We start from the raw sequence: 15,998 nt of genomic DNA, 5'->3' as shown, positions 1-15,998 counted from the left end.
ATGAGGCATATTTCACAGATATTTGGATAGCAAACAAGAGATATATCAATATTGGAGCCACATCTAAGGGTATTGGTGGTCTAACGGTTTTTTAAACTATAATAAAAATATAATAAAAATATAACAAAAGAGGAACAGAAGCTGTTGTAAAAGGTTACAACAAATGATACAGTACAATTCTCATGAGTTCAGATGTTAATGCTTCATTATATATCGTGCCCGATTCTGAAGAAGAAGATGATAACCTTGAGATCATTTTCAAACCATTTGAATATTCAGATGCTAGCATTGATTCTGATTCGGAGTTATCTCCATTGAATCAAGACGTTCATTTTAATGAACGAGAATCTAACAATGATCTAAATGAAGAAGAACCCATTCCAGGTGCAGAATTATCACTACAAAGTGAAAGAAGATTAAGTGTAAGTAGTGAAGAAAATAATTATATTGATGGTATTAGTGGAAGGCATTTAAGAAAGAGAAAAGCTATTCAAAAGAACCCATACAGTTTAGAAAGACTGAAGCATAGACAATTTTTGCAAGGTTATGACATCACCGGATATGATTCTATATTAGATGGTGTTAAAATAGCAAACAAACCAATTGATCCAGATTCACAAGAAAAGGAAATAGAGAAACCTTTTAGACTTTATGATTCTGGAAGTGAGGATTATGATTATATTATGCCAGAGAATAGCGATAATGATAATGACCAAGTTGATGATAGGCAGGCTACAGATAGTGAGGCGGAGACAGAAGTTAATGGGTTTTACAATCATACAGGGATATCAAATGACTATAGTATGCAAGATCCCATCACATATACAGACAATATTCTCAATAATGATCAACATAACAGAATTTCAACAGATATAACAGGGAGCACAACTCAAGATTTGTCAGATGAAGATAGCGGCAACGATTATTCAGTTGAAGAGGAAATTAAATTTAGAGGAAGAAAACTTGATGTCAAAAATGGTTATAGAGGCATATTGCCTAGAATTCTATGGGAAAAGTCTTTGAAAGAAACAACCAGCAACAAAAAAAATAGAAGCCGACAGGTAGTTCATTTAAATCAAAAGGGTGTTGCAAAGAAGAAGAAAATCGTAGCAGTACGGGATGATTTCGAGTCTGATCTCTTGAAGGAAATGATAGTAGGCGATGATGATGAAGATGTTTATGAAGGAACTAGTCAGGACAATCCAGTGATAGTCGAAAACAATGAACCCTCTCCTAATGATCTAGACGAATTAAATGCATATTACAACCAGAAATATAAAGATGAATATTCATTTGACGACTTTCAAAATGATTATGTTTCCGATGAACAGGTTATCTATCTCCCTACCGGAGATCCAGAAAATAATACAGAAGAAGTCGAAATTTTACTAGAACGCGATATATCTGATGTTACAAGATACCAGAGCATTAATGAAATAATAAACGTAAATCCGCAAACAGATAGTGCTAATGAATCTAATAGGGGTATCATTGATGAAATGCTCTCAAATCAAACTGCGAAATCTAATTCAAGTAATTTAAAATCCAAACAATCGCATTCAAGAAAATTTGGTAAAAAACGGGCCAATGTCAGAAATACCAATATAAATAGAGTCAATAGAAATACTTCAAAATTAATTACTTCAAAAAAGAGTATTAGAAAACCTCATTCATCTCAACAGAGGCTATCTTTCCAGAATGTTGCAACTAATAAAAAACATTTAGAAGATTCATCAATATCGCGAGTAACTGATCAAATACATCCGAATGATAAAGAGGAATCAGATAAAGAAGAAGGGAAAAAGAAGTCTAGTTCTGTAAGTAAGTTTCCAGGCCTATATCCCAGCCCAAATTCTGATATTTCAAGGAAAATCAATACATTTGTCACAATTCTAGAAGCGCCCAGCAATAAATATTCTGTCACAAAGGGGAAAGGCATTTCTTCTAAATATGACTCAGCGGATGAGAAAAGACCTGAATCTAGTCTTGATATTTTACACAATTTAGATTCAATTCAAGTATTATTCTTTAATAAGAAGATTAATCCACCTGATGTTATTACAGTCCATATTAATAAGAAAAAGTTCACGTTATCAAAATTGGGTTCAAATGATGTTGCAAAAGGATTGAATGAAATATTTTCCGAAATATTGAAAACTGGTGTTACGGACGTCGATTTAGTAAATGGCTGTAAATTGATTTCAGAATTCATTCTTTTCTTAAATAATACAGACCTTTATTATGTTGTTGACAACTTCAATAAAAGATTCAGATCGAAGGTAAGTGCCATAAGGGACAAAGCTAAACCGATTCATTTTTATCAAATTGCGTTTTGTCTACTTTTCTTCTATGCAATAACGAAGTACTCAACTGTGTCTAATAGCTTAAGAAAACAAATTGAGTTAAAAATTGTAGATGATACTATAAAGTTCTTCACTCTTCTCTCAGTTTGTTACGATAATGTAGAAAATCAGGAAGATGAATATCTTGATGATGCTTATGTTATATTGAACCTTATTATATCAAATCTCGACAACGTTGACGAAATATGGGCAAGTCTTGAGTTGCATTCTTTTAGACCCTCTGTCGCAATGAAGTTAGTCCATTTATTCCCAGTAAAAACTCAAAAGTGGTCAATTATTGAAACAGATGGCACATACCATTCTATTGCTAATGCTTTCAAATGGGTCAACTATTGTGAAGGTATATTAAGCTGGAGAATATCTAATGAAATTGCTCTTTTCTTTAACAATATATTCAAGAGGAGAAGATATATTGATTTTGAAGAAGAATCGGTTGCCTCAAACAATAACATTGTTATGTCAGATTTAGCAACAGGCAGGTTACCTGGTACGCTATTTAATAAATATTTGGGTATACTTGATACTCTTGATTTATCTGAAGCAATGAGAGAAAAAGTTATTCCGATCAGTCAGGTTCAGGGAACAGATCCTCTACAAATATTAGTAAACAGAATAAATTTACTGTTGTTGATCGCGAAAAATTCGTCAATCAATTTAGAAAAAAGACTAGAAGATCTTTTGAAACCACTGATATTAGAGTATTCTTCTAAAAAAATAAACATATTGGAGTCAAGAAAATTATCTTCTATTTTGCTAACTGGCATATCTACTCTAATGGAAATAAACTACTCCAAAAAACTGCATTATAAATCAAATCTCACGCTACTGGTTTATCGACATATAGTGTCTACTAATAATGACGTTTCTGAAATATGGATTTCTTACTTGAATAGGATTGCAAATGTGTTCAAAACTTATACTGTTTCAAATGTAGCTACTTTGAAGACTTTGTATAAGTGTCTGACACATCCAATCCAGGAGTCAATGACACAGCAAGGATCCAAATTAATAATTGAATTACTATTATCTAGAATGAATGAACTAGGTGATCAATGGGTCCAGGATAAATTATTTAAAATAGTACAATCAAAGGTTGCTGAAGAAAGATTTTGGATTGATGCGTATTGTATTACTGGTAAATTTTTACTAGATAGACGTGTTTTGTCATGGTGGTCCTTTTTTATGTTTAATAATTTAGAACATGCACTAGAAAATAAAATTTATTTCTACTACAAGACATTGGAGATTTGTGACGAAGACACCTATAATCTAATTAGGGAACCTATTTTTGCATTGACAGTCGATCATATTCTAACAAAAAGGAATAGAAATTTCCGTAACTTTGTTTCTTTATTGCTGCAGAAGGAAACAAATATTCATTTGAAATATTTCATTAATAATACAGAACAAGAATGGCTGCAATTCACAAAGAAATTAATAAACACTTTATTCTCATTATCATTGACAAATTTAATAACTCGGTTGATTTCCAATATTTTAAAGGTTATACGAGAAGATTCCGAGTCTAAAGATTATTTGAACAATATTGTGCTATTCATCAACGAGAACTATTACGATACCCTAAAAAGTAATCATGAATTCATTATATTGAAGAGAGATCTGGGTATATCTGATACTGAGATGGAAAAGTCTAATTTCAGGGAAATTTGTTTGTCATATAATGACAAACTCCAGACATCAGAATATATCGAAAACGGTTTGATAAGCGCATTATTAATAAATAATGAAATTTCTAACTATGAAGGGAAGATTAAGTCTCTTTTTCAATTTAAATTGTTCGATCAACCCATCGATTTTTTTTCAAAATTAATTGAAGGACATGCATTTACTGGGGAAGTTGATTTTGATGCCATGCTTTCTTTTATAGCTGTCAATTACATGAAAGTTATTAACAGTTATATAAGAGGAAAGTTCTTACAATTAACCCCTGAAGAATTTACAAATCTATGCTACTTATATTCTGTAATTTGTAAGAGTTTTCCATTCAATGAAAATACACCATACAATAGACACATTGATGAGTTCAAAAGTGAATGCACCAAATTGCAATCTGCAACTCTGAATATATCCGATGGTTTTCTAGAGAATAAGCTTCTCCTAGACTTATCTAATGGCACCTTGAGTTCAGAAGTTTCTCCAATTTATGTCACAGAAGGTTTATTAACATCAATTATTCGAAAAATTATCCGCATACACGCCGAATCATTAAAGGAAGCTATGTCCAAGATCCAAGAGATTACTGACCCATTTGAATACGTGAGTTAATCAAGAAAAGGTCAAAAGGTATTGCATATTATGATTCGGCATATTTTATTTATATACTTACAATTAATTTCTACAATTCTGCATATATAACATTAGCATTTAAACAATTAAATATTGTTACATTTTGACAAACACACAATTTATCATAACCTCGTAATGTGCACCTTATTCTGTCACAGATTATTACTAATTCGCATAACGACGTCAATATTTCTTGATATAATTTGTTGGATACCGGTTTACTCTGAACTACAGAGAATCTATTAATAGTCCTTACTAAGAACCGAAATATTATATTCGTTTTTATTAATCAGTTGAAAAACATTCACTTATTTTGGTCTCTATCTTTTAATAATTTCTGTAGTGTTTTAGCTGATTTAGCAGTACCATTTGTCTCTTTGCCGCATATAAAACAATTGGTATCTTTCCTCACTCTATCTGTAAAACATTTGCTACAAAAATAATGGTTACAATTGGTAACAATAGGTGTTTTATAATCATCTTTACATATCACACACTTGAACGGAATGTCCGTTATCTTATCATCTAAACCTCCATTATCGTTATTTTTATTATCATCATCGTCACTAATTTTCCAATCTTGATTTAATTTCCAACCTGCTTTAAAATCATCTCTAGAGTGAAGAAATTTACAACTATCACCATAACCACAAAATCCCGTCTGCTTGTAATCCTTGCAAACGTCAGGTTGGTAGTCCACCAACAGTGTAGTTCTAACATTCGTAGGTTGTTTGATCTGATTTTTAATCTTATTTTTATCCGTCCTCATACTAAATTGAACTGGATCTCCAGAATCGTTCTTTTTAATCGAATCAAGATCGGAAGCCATCTCGGAATTCAACCTATCTACCTTAATAGCATCTTCATTCACACTCAATGAATATCTATCATCACTATCCAACCCTTCTTCAGCTTCCCGAACCTCAGTGCTAGGCAACGTTTTATCATCCTTAGATCTATCCAATTTCTTAAAATCTTTCAATCTAGACCTTGCATCACCAACAGAACTTCTATTAACATCATTCAAACCGCTATCGATAGCATCCAACTTTGTTCTCTTATTCTGCTTTAATTTGTCGACTTGACATTCTTTTCTTAAACATATTCCGAAACAGTTTATACCATAATCTATCTCACAAGGGGGTTTCCCAACTCCTGCAGTTAAAAACCTCCAAAATAAACAATCGGATATACCAATATCAGACCATAGAAACCAAAATATAACTTCAAAAACCCTCTATATCTATCCCATCATCTATATATAACCAATTATTCTTATTAAATTCACCCATCATCATCAAAGTCATCTCTTGTTTGACCAGTTCGTTATTAAACCCTTTCCCATAATGAAATTTCAACAAGAAAAAAAAAATGTTCAACATGTATTTAAACGAATCATGGTTAGAATTTAAGAACTAACTTTTGGAATATATTTATGTTTTAATGGAGTTAAAGGGACTATTTCTGCTGTGAAGTTTTCAGTTTGAAGGGGTATAGGTTAGTGTCAATCGTGTTTCTTTAGGTTTGATTGCAGTGTGCTTTTTTATATTCCAAGAGTTCACCAAATTTGTACTTTATTAGGAAAACGGAGATAGCAACAGTAATTTGCAGATTCTGAAACTGATTTTATAAGAATTGGAATTGGAACTGGAGTTGAAATTGGTATTTAAGATTTTGGATTTAGGATCTCGAGTTTACAGTTTACAGTTTAGGGATACTATTGGCGGGGAGAGTGGTATTCGATAATAATAATCAGAAGAATAATAGTAGTTGTAATAATACGGAGATGAGTGATATTAATTTAAAGGAAAGTGAAACTAGAGCTACCTTTGTTGAAAACTCACAACCAAAGATTGGCGGAGATTCGACCAACGTTATCAGAAGTGCATTGAAGAAACGTAATGTTATGAATATGGACATCAGTTCGACTATAGTGTCTTCTCCATTGTTGTCATCTACTCCATCTACCATATCGAAATCGTTGGTCAAAATTTATCCTTATTTGATACTTGCTGATTCTTTCTTAGGATTGGTCACTTGGACAAATGAAAATATTTGGGGCAGTATTTTGATCACTTTGGCTTATATTATGGGTATATTATATTTTCAAAATATAACAAAATATTTTGGTCATGTAGTGGTTGTAGGATTATTGTGGGGTTATTCTTTATTGCATCAAAACATAGAAGATATTATGAGTTCGCAACCAACTTTAGATGATATTGTTCTAATGATGGATAAAGTCACTAGAAAATTCGATATGTTTTTATCCCCAATCACAATATTAAGTGCTCAAGACATTAGAAGACTGCTTTCTACTACTATATTCTTGTCTCCAATTTATGTCGTGATTTCATTATTTATATTCCCACCAAGAACTTTACTACTGGTTGGAGGGGTTTATATCTTAACATATCAATCGCCATGGTCGAAAGTCACTAGAAGAATATTATGGAAATTTAAAGCTGTTAGATTATTTGTCTTTTATTTAACTGGGTTAGATTTAGGTGGGATTAATAAAAATCAAGGTATAATAGCTGCTGTTCATAAGCAAGTAAGAAAATTATCATCACCAACACAAACGGATGTTTCACAACCTGGAGCAATGCCTAATAAAACAATAAGGTTTACTTATGTTCTTTATGAAAATCAAAGAAGATGGATTGGTATCGGTTGGACTTCCAGCATGTTAAGTTATGAAAGAACCCCATGGACTGATGAGTTTTTAAACCAAGCTCCTTCTCCAGAAGATTTTACATTGCCTGAAGAAAGTTCGGATTTAACATGGAAATGGGTTGATAAAAGCTGGAGATTGGATTTGACTAATGATGGTGCAATCCAATTACCAAGTTCTAAACAACGCACAACTGCTTCACCTGGTGCAGATGAAGGTTTTATTTACTATGATAATACGTGGAAGAAACCATCAACATCCGATTCATTTTCGAAGTATACAAGAAGAAGAAGGTGGATAAGAACTGCGGAACTAATCAAGATTGATACTGAAGCAAATGAAGACAATGAAGAAAATAGTATTGAAGTTAACATCCAAAGCATCAAAGATAATGAAGAGTCTAAAAGTGCTGAGCAAAAGGATAATGATACCGGTTCATTAAAGAGAAATAGAAGTGTCACTATTCTTGAAGAACCTATAATATTAGGAAATGATGTTACTGAGGAAAACAACAATTCAACTACGGTTGAGGTCACAGAAACATCTGAGACGAGAAAGGATAATCTTCGCCATCGTGGAGATCGTGAAGAAGATGACGAGGAAGGAATTGAGGGAGAACAAGAAGAAGCATTGGGTTTTAAACCTAGTAAAAATAGATCTGGCTCAGAACCATCAGGCAAAGACAAAAAAGAAATATGAAGAGTAGTATACAAAATACAATAATTTTTTTTTATTTTTTAAGTTAATATATCAGATCTATTTTGAAGCAGAGGAATTCTCTGTTTGATCTCCAGAAAGCTTCTTCCTTAGATGGATCTGTCTGTTACTAAGACTCACTTTAAGATTTTACTATGATTACCTTATGTCATAAATCAAAGCAAAAAAAAAACATAATAATAATACAAACATAATGAAGATAAACAGTATTCTAACTAATCTTATTGAAAAATCATTCGCTATTTAACATTTTAACAATCAAAAAGTTCTGTCATTATACCATCATATTGCATTATGAAAGTTCAAATTGAACGATCAATCACTCAAAAGTGAAGGGACAAGAAAAAAAAATACAGCAAACCTAGAGTATAAGATCATTTAAGATATATATATATATAATTATATATATTTATATATAATTATATATATATATGTTACTGTATGTATATAATTTAGCATATAACAAGAAAAAGATAACACACTATTTTAATACTTGAGAGTCCTCTCTTCCTTACCTAAAATCAATAGGAACCATCATGACTGACCTATCGACCCTATTCCAGTTTGTGACATCTGTTAGGCCTGGTGTAGGTTCCTTTTCAATCTACTTCATCATTAACTGCCATTGAGAATCATAACTCAACTCGATAATGTCCAAAGACAAATAATAAATGTCATAGGACATTTATTATTTGTCCCAACTTTGTTTGTTTTTTGACTTTCGAAACCGAAACCCGAAAAAACCAAATCTGTACTTTCTACAGACATTCTCCTTTCCCTCCTCATAAAAGTGTCAACATAACAGACCAGTTGCTGTTGTTCTTTGAACTTTGCTTCTATAACCAGGACGTTTTCACAACAGACCAGTCTTCTTCATAATGACAAAAAAGGAGGACTGGTCGAACCAGATAACTTGCTTCGATATGTTAAAGGAAAGCCTTCGTTGTTGAGGAGGTCCCATTCTGTTTTGAGGTCTGTTTCTAAATTAGAAAACACGAAACAGCCTGACGAGTGGGTGGTCCTTACATACAAATCAACCATAATTGATTTGTATTCTGTATTTGCTTGCTTAAGCGTGAAATCCGATCTATTCTTGTCATTGTTTTATTAATTTCAGTTTAGGTTAGAGATGAGATCAATTTTAGCAACAAAATGCTGTATCGTCTTTTACATATCTAATAAAAGTAAATAGTGTTATATATATATATATATATATGTGCTTTTGTTTGTATATGTAGTATATCTATAAGAATAGCTTAGTTTGCTGAGTGTTCCTGTGTGCGTAATATTCTCATTCGTTTTGTATGGCTGGCTAATATAGTTTTAAGTTTAATTTAAGTAAGTTAATCTCTGATAAATTGTGTATGCTAAGATGTCCGGGTTCATTCAGAGTACCATTGAAGGATTTATTCAAGATGCTGCTATTGATTATGGTAATGAGTATGCAGGTGAACATTTCCAACCGACAAAGGATCCATTTTATGAAGAATTAATTAATCCAAAAACTGGTGAAAAGGAACAGATAAAAAGAAAACTTCCAGAAGGTTATTTTACCAAGCAGGAAACAAAAGATTGGAAGAAAATTAGAGACAAGGCATGGATTCATGATAGAAGTATTTGTGGGTGTTGCTGTTGGACTGATTTTGTCGGTTGGGCACCGATAGTTTCAATTTTACCAATTATTGGACCTGCATTGATGTATTCAGTTCATAAAAAATTGATTCAATTAGCTGATAAAAAGTTTCATTTATCTGCAGAATTAAAGGTCAAAATGTACAGTAATATTGGTGTTGATTTGGCCATCAGTTTAATTCCTATTTTAGGATCGATATTTTCTTGGATGAATGCGTGTTCAACTAGAAATGCGGCGATGATTTACAATTTTATCGTACAAAGAGCAATGGAGCAAAGGAAAAGACAGGAAGTACAAGAACATGCACAAAACCAAACACGTCAGTCACCGTCGCAACCACCACCTCTAACATCATCCCAAAATTCTAGACGTCCTCAAGTAAGGAATAATCGGGATGCTGAACATATGCAAAAAGAAAGAAGACGTCAAGATCAGGAGAGATTTCAAGGGTCACAACACAGGAATGAAAATCAAAGAAGGACACAACAGGGTCAACCGAACACAAGAAGATACGAGCAAGATCGACCAAATCCAATAAGTCACGATCAAGATCAACAATTTCTTGATGAGCAAGCTCGTGAACTCCAGCGTTATGAACAAGAGATGCATGACAGACAATTACAGCAACAATTGCAGCACCAGCACCAGCAGCAACAACAACAATTACACCAACAACAACAATTCCAAGAGCAGCAACAGTACCAAATGCACCAGATGCAGGCACAACAAAGGAACCAACCCCCATATCCTGTAAACCAACCACCATACCCAGTTAGCCAAAACTATTACCACAATAGTAATAACAACCAACAGTATTCTACTAGATAATAAATACCATTAATCATCCCAATCTTCAACATCTTGTTATACTTAATTACCATCTCATCTCATCTCATCTCATCTCATCGACCAGTCCAGGCCTTTAATTTTAACACCGGTTTGAAACATTTTCCATCGCATCTAAAAGAAACTTTCCAATTCGATTTCGAAATAAAATGTTTCGAATTTAAATGTTTCGAAACTTTTTATCACAAATGACAACAAATAATTGGTTAGGTTCTTTTTGGTAGATCATATACATATAAACAGATATATATATATATTACATACTATATTGTACAGTTTTAAGATACTCTTTTGTTTGTTTCATTTACCATAACTTTGTTGCTTTTACTGGGAAGTGAGTGAATGAAGGATTAAAAGAGGGCGAAGAGAAGAGAGACAGTATATTAAAATAGAGTAAAATCTGAAGTCATTCAACTTGCTATTATCGTTTTTATTCTGTCGGTTAATGTTACTTAAAACATTGGATTAGTTAGTTAATTTTGGTTATCCAATTAGACAAGAACTGAGTTTTCTTTTGCCATTGCTTCTCCATTGATCAGTTAGAACAAGAGCAAGGACAAGGACAAAGGGGAAAGGTAAAAAAAAAATAGAATTAGAAAATAATAAAAGATATTTATTTTTAATATCAAGATGGATCCAACTCGGGCACCAGATTTCAAACCACCTACCCCAAATGAGCAGCCTCATCCTCCTAATGATCCAGAATCAACAATTCCAAAATCAAAGCCTATCGTTCCCTATGTATTGGCCGATTATAATGCCTCTATTGATGCCCCTTTCCAAAGGAAATCAAAACGTATATCTCCTCATCCATCAATGGTTAATCAATTACCTGATAACACCAATATTAAGAATAACGGGAGAAAGTTTAGATCAAATAGAATACCATTAAATATGGACGATTTCCAGCCTTTATCCAATGAAATTTCGTCTGCTGAAGAAGAGGATGAAAATGAAGAGGATGAAATTAATGAAATTGTTGAAGATAGTTCTAAAGTTGAAACTTTAACTGATAATGAATCAGATTATGAAAAATCTACCACTAGTTACAATTTCGGTGTTTTGAAAAATCAAATTGCTGATTTAGAAGAAGTGCCTCATGGAATTGTAAGACAGGCTCAAGATATCGAATCTTATGAATTCCCATCACATAGATTATCAAAAAAATTAAATAATCCAAATAAGCTACCATTAGTTATAGTTGCATGTGGTTCTTTCTCACCAATTACATATTTGCATTTAAGAATGTTCGAAATGGCCTTAGATGCTATTAATGAACAAACTAGATTTGAAGTTATAGGTGGTTATTATTCACCTGTGAGTGATAATTATAAAAAAGCTGGTTTAGCTCCTTCAAAACATAGAGTTCGTATGTGTGAATTAGCTTGTGAAAGAACATCATCGTGGTTAATGGTAGACGCTTGGGAATCTTTACAACCTGCTTATACCAGAACTGCAAAAGTATTAGATCATTTTAATCATGAAATTAACGTTAAAAGAGGTGGTATTTCAAAAATTACTGGTGAAAAAATTGGTGTTAAAATTATGTTATTGGCCGGTGGTGATCTAATTGAATCAATGGGTGAACCAAACGTTTGGGCTGATGCTGACTTACATCACATTTTAGGTAATTATGGTTGTTTAATCCTAGAAAGAACCGGTTCAGATGTACGTTCATTTTTATTGTCTCACGATATCATGTATGAACATAGAAGAAATGTTTTAGTTATAAAACAATTAATCTATAATGATATTTCATCTACAAAAGTTCGTTTGTTCTTAAGACGTGGGATGTCTGTGCAGTACTTATTACCTAATTCTGTAATTAGATATATTGCTGAACATGGCTTATATGTCAATCAAACAGAACCGGTAAAACAAGTTATGGGTAACAAGGATTAGTATATAAAATTTTTAAAACTGGAATTCATATGTAATACTACAGTCATTAATAATTATAATTATAATAAGAATAATAATATGCATTTCGACTAATTATAAAAGAGATTGCCTGTTGGTTATTTTTTATTAAAGGTATTTTTTGATTAATTTTCTTGTTATTGACATTATTTGCTATTGGCGCCATAATAAAGAAAGGTTTTTGCAAATAGCAAAATGTATATCTCAAAGGACTGTATTGTAAATATTGAATCTGATTTTATTGCTACAGGGTCTTAAGTTTTGATCATATTAAGATTCACCATATAAATATGTCAGAAATTAAATATTAGTTTGTTCATTATTATTTTTGAATTTGCATTTTATGAGAGAATCTTCCAAATTGTCAAGAAAATAAACATATCCTAATGACAGAATATAATTTTATAAGAAGATTCCCACCATTAACTTTAAATCAATATGAAAGACTCTCTGAAAGTGATCAGACACAATATTTAGATTGGTGTCAGTTTCAATTTGATTTGGAGGTAAAAAGGGCTAGAGAAAGTGTAGAAGGATATTTTGAAAATTTGGCACGGGAAGAAGCTATGCACCAAGTAATGGCACTTGAATGTATTACAGTTATTAACTTCCCTGCCTGTCGTTTCAGTCAAGTTTCAACAAAGCCTCAAAGGTTTATTAGATTAGAAGATATGTTGTACCAATAATATATAGATATTTAAATATATAAATATGGATATATATATATGAATATTCAGCATGCATAATGCATGTTTACCATATTTTAAATACAAGTAGATATAAAATACACAATTCAATTGACTATTTTAATTCTGTATTTATTACCTTTGTATGTAATAATAATAGCATTGTCAGTATTTTAATGTTCTAAAACCTTTAAATAGCGATGGATTGAAAAAATGAAAAAAAATATAGAATCAGTTTAACTTGACTTCAAGTATAAATGGGTGGATGAAAAACCAGTCGAAAGGAATACTACATAGGATACCAGCCATTTATTTGCTATGTTAGAGAGTGATTCAATTTTTGGTATAAGTTTAAAAGATGCTCTCAATTTGACTACAGCACTTACGATAGTTCTTATTACATATAATACTGTCAGGAATCAAAAGTTTTTAAGAGACACACCTAAACCTAAAAATGGTATAGATGAATTGATTGGCAACACCCAAATGGTTTTAATTAAATCATTATCTAAATATACAGGAAGAAACATCTATGCGAAGCTGGAACTTGAGAACCCAGCAGGTAGTGCAAAAGATAGAGTTGCTTTAAATATCATCAAAACTGCCGAAAAGGAAGGTTTATTAGTACGAGGTGAACCTGGTTGGGTTTTTGAAGGTACTAGTGGATCTACTGGGATATCTATAGCTATGATCTGCAATTCCCTAGGTTATAATGCCCATATCTCTTTACCTGATGATACTGCTAATGAAAAACTTGCATTGTTGGAAAGCTTAGGAGCAACTGTTAATAAAGTTAAGCCAGCTTCTATTGTTGATCCTAATCAATATGTGAATGCTGCCAAAAAAGCCTGTGATGAACTTAATGCAAAGCATTTGAAGGACAAAACTATTCCAAGAGGCATATTTGCTGATCAATTTGAAAATGAATCTAATTGGAGAGTTCACTACGAAACTACAGGCCCTGAAATTTATCATCAGCTAAGAGGTAATATTCAAGGCTTCATTGCAGGTTGCGGTACAGGTGGTACTATTTCAGGAGTTTCTAAATATTTAAAAAGTAGATTTAGAACCAGGAAATGCCATGTTGTTTTAGCTGATCCACAGGGCTCAGGCTTTTACAATAGAATCAATTTTGGTGTAATGTACGATAGAGTAGAAAAAGAAGGGACCAGAAGAAGGCACCAAGTTGATACAATCGTAGAAGGTATCGGGTTAAATAGAATTACCAAGAATTTCCAAGAAGGAGAAAAATTGATAGATGAATCAATTAGGGTCACTGACGAACAAGCTATTAAGATGGCCAAGTTTTTGTCTGTTAATGATGGTTTGTTTATTGGTAGCAGTACTGCCATAAATGCAGTTGCTGCTATAGAATTAGCACAAAGTTTGAAACCTAATTCCAATATTGTAATTATTGCTTGTGACAGCGGTTCAAGACATTTGAGTAAATTCTGGAAAGAAGCCAGAAAAGTAGATAGTAACATAACTATTGATGACATTATTAGTTAATATATACTACATAAAAATAGATGATTTTAGGTATCTTATGAAAATTAAAGCAAAATTGGGTAATTAATCCCTCGTCAAAGTAAAAAAAATTTAAAATATGGGTAGTCTTTTGTTATTTTCTTCTTAGGATTCACTAACTGGTAAATTGATGTATATATCATATTATTTGAAATTATGCTTATTAAAATTGGTATCAGTGCTGGAGAATCTGATAAGGCATAAGAAATTGGGCCTAATTCTGATTCCTGACATCTAAACAATTGTCTTGTAGTAGAAGAGAAAACTAAAGGGAAACGAAACTCCAATTGAGATAAAAACAATGAAGTAGTAAATTCATTAAAAGTATTCACGAAATCAACTATCGGCACAGAATCCAATTGTGTCTGAGAGAAAAAATGAGATGAAATTTCTAGTTTTTGTAAATAATATACTTTAGGAAGAAATTTTCTATGATCTTTATATTCGATTGGCTTTTGCAATAATGAAGATATTTTATTGCCATTCCATATTCTACAATTCAATTTTAGACAAAGTTTATTATAATTGTCTTCGTCTATGAAAAGAGAGCAGTCATAAAGCAATTTCTCTTTCCAAAAGTACAAACCTTTTGACATTGATAATTCCAATTGTTGAAATAAAAATTCATTTCTTGTAAGTTTCCTATTATTAAAATGAACATCGATTTCCAATATCAATGAATTTGGTTCAATTGAAGGTAGATAAAGGGCAAGTCCCTCGTCACATGGCCCAATGTCACTATTAAATTCTACAGAACTCTTCCAACACGAGATGAGTTGTTGTCGATTAAGTTGTTCACTTTTTAAATAAGTATCGTTGAATTCCATTCCTGTAGAACTGTGATAAATGGGTGTCTTGCTATTGCAAACAGTTAGCGGTTAATTTGCTAATACCTCACTTGATATAATAACAAAGCATAGATAGGGAAGGAAAAAAATATTGAAACGAAAAAAAAATAATGGTTGCTAAGAGATTCGAACTCTTGCATCTTACGATACCTGAGTATTCCTACTTAGTAGTTAAGTAATCTAATACTTGAATCAGGCGCCTTAGACCGCTCGGCCAAACAACCGCTTTATTTGTTGAAAATCTAAGAAAAATGTTCAGACCGGGTTCGGCAAAAGTAGCATGTGACTAGATCTTAAGGTCCTTACCTATTGGTAACAACAGAGTTACAATTTGTAGTGAAGTCACTCACTGTGTGTTTAACCTATCTCTATGACAGACAGATCTCAGTCAATAACACTTCAAAGATGGAAATCGTCAAGCAAACAGTTACAGTACATATTAACAGACAGATCAACCCAACAACGTATCCATCACTA

At 32.2% G+C, this 15,998-nt stretch overlaps 7 protein-coding genes and 1 non-coding gene across 8 annotated transcripts; 5 read left to right on the top strand and 3 right to left on the bottom strand.

Annotated features, from left to right (window-relative positions):
* Window positions 1-182: 182 nt before the first annotated feature.
* MMS22 (Mms22p) lies at window positions 183-4,649 on the top strand (the record flags this gene model as incomplete). The annotated part of the gene is made up of 1 exon (XM_001644920.1): window positions 183-4,649. One exon carries the CDS (start codon window positions 183-185, stop codon window positions 4,647-4,649), a length of 4,467 nt encoding a protein of 1,488 aa, XP_001644970.1.
* A 325-nt stretch (window positions 4,650-4,974) lies between these two features.
* Window positions 4,975-5,499, bottom strand: CWC24 (U2-type spliceosomal complex subunit CWC24; the record flags this gene model as incomplete). Its single annotated transcript, XM_001644919.1, has 1 exon — window positions 4,975-5,499. One exon carries the CDS (start codon window positions 5,497-5,499, stop codon window positions 4,975-4,977), a length of 525 nt encoding a protein of 174 aa, XP_001644969.1.
* A 957-nt stretch (window positions 5,500-6,456) lies between these two features.
* Kpol_1025p30 (PEX28-32 family peroxisomal membrane protein) lies at window positions 6,457-8,043 on the top strand (the record flags this gene model as incomplete). The annotated part of the gene is made up of 1 exon (XM_001644918.1): window positions 6,457-8,043. The coding sequence occupies one exon, from the start codon at window positions 6,457-6,459 to the stop codon at window positions 8,041-8,043; it is 1,587 nt and encodes a 528-aa protein (XP_001644968.1).
* A 1,390-nt stretch (window positions 8,044-9,433) lies between these two features.
* On the top strand, window positions 9,434-10,522 carry Kpol_1025p29 (uncharacterized protein; the record flags this gene model as incomplete). The annotated part of the gene is made up of 1 exon (XM_001644917.1): window positions 9,434-10,522. The coding sequence occupies one exon, from the start codon at window positions 9,434-9,436 to the stop codon at window positions 10,520-10,522; it is 1,089 nt and encodes a 362-aa protein (XP_001644967.1).
* Window positions 10,523-11,170: 648 nt separating this feature from the next.
* Window positions 11,171-12,442, top strand: Kpol_1025p28 (nicotinamide/nicotinic acid mononucleotide adenylyltransferase; the record flags this gene model as incomplete). The annotated part of the gene is made up of 1 exon (XM_001644916.1): window positions 11,171-12,442. One exon carries the CDS (start codon window positions 11,171-11,173, stop codon window positions 12,440-12,442), a length of 1,272 nt encoding a protein of 423 aa, XP_001644966.1.
* Window positions 12,443-13,464: 1,022 nt separating this feature from the next.
* Window positions 13,465-14,655, top strand: MCY1 (putative cysteine synthase; the record flags this gene model as incomplete). Its single annotated transcript, XM_001644915.1, has 1 exon — window positions 13,465-14,655. One exon carries the CDS (start codon window positions 13,465-13,467, stop codon window positions 14,653-14,655), a length of 1,191 nt encoding a protein of 396 aa, XP_001644965.1.
* Window positions 14,656-14,729: 74 nt separating this feature from the next.
* On the bottom strand, window positions 14,730-15,500 carry REC102 (Rec102p; the record flags this gene model as incomplete). The annotated part of the gene is made up of 1 exon (XM_001644914.1): window positions 14,730-15,500. One exon carries the CDS (start codon window positions 15,498-15,500, stop codon window positions 14,730-14,732), a length of 771 nt encoding a protein of 256 aa, XP_001644964.1.
* Window positions 15,501-15,632: 132 nt separating this feature from the next.
* On the bottom strand, window positions 15,633-15,745 carry Kpol_1025trna3. Its single transcript has 2 exons — window positions 15,707-15,745; window positions 15,633-15,677 (listed from the first exon to the last, which is right to left on the bottom strand). It is a non-coding gene; the product is annotated as a tRNA-Leu (tRNA).
* Between the last annotated feature and the right edge of the window lie 253 nt (window positions 15,746-15,998).

Source organism: Vanderwaltozyma polyspora, genomic scaffold (assembly GCF_000150035.1).
Source record: "Vanderwaltozyma polyspora DSM 70294 KpolScaffold1025 genomic scaffold, whole genome shotgun sequence".
Classification (NCBI taxonomy): domain Eukaryota; kingdom Fungi; phylum Ascomycota; class Saccharomycetes; order Saccharomycetales; family Saccharomycetaceae; genus Vanderwaltozyma; species Vanderwaltozyma polyspora.
This window is presented reverse-complemented; position numbering and strand designations above follow the sequence as displayed.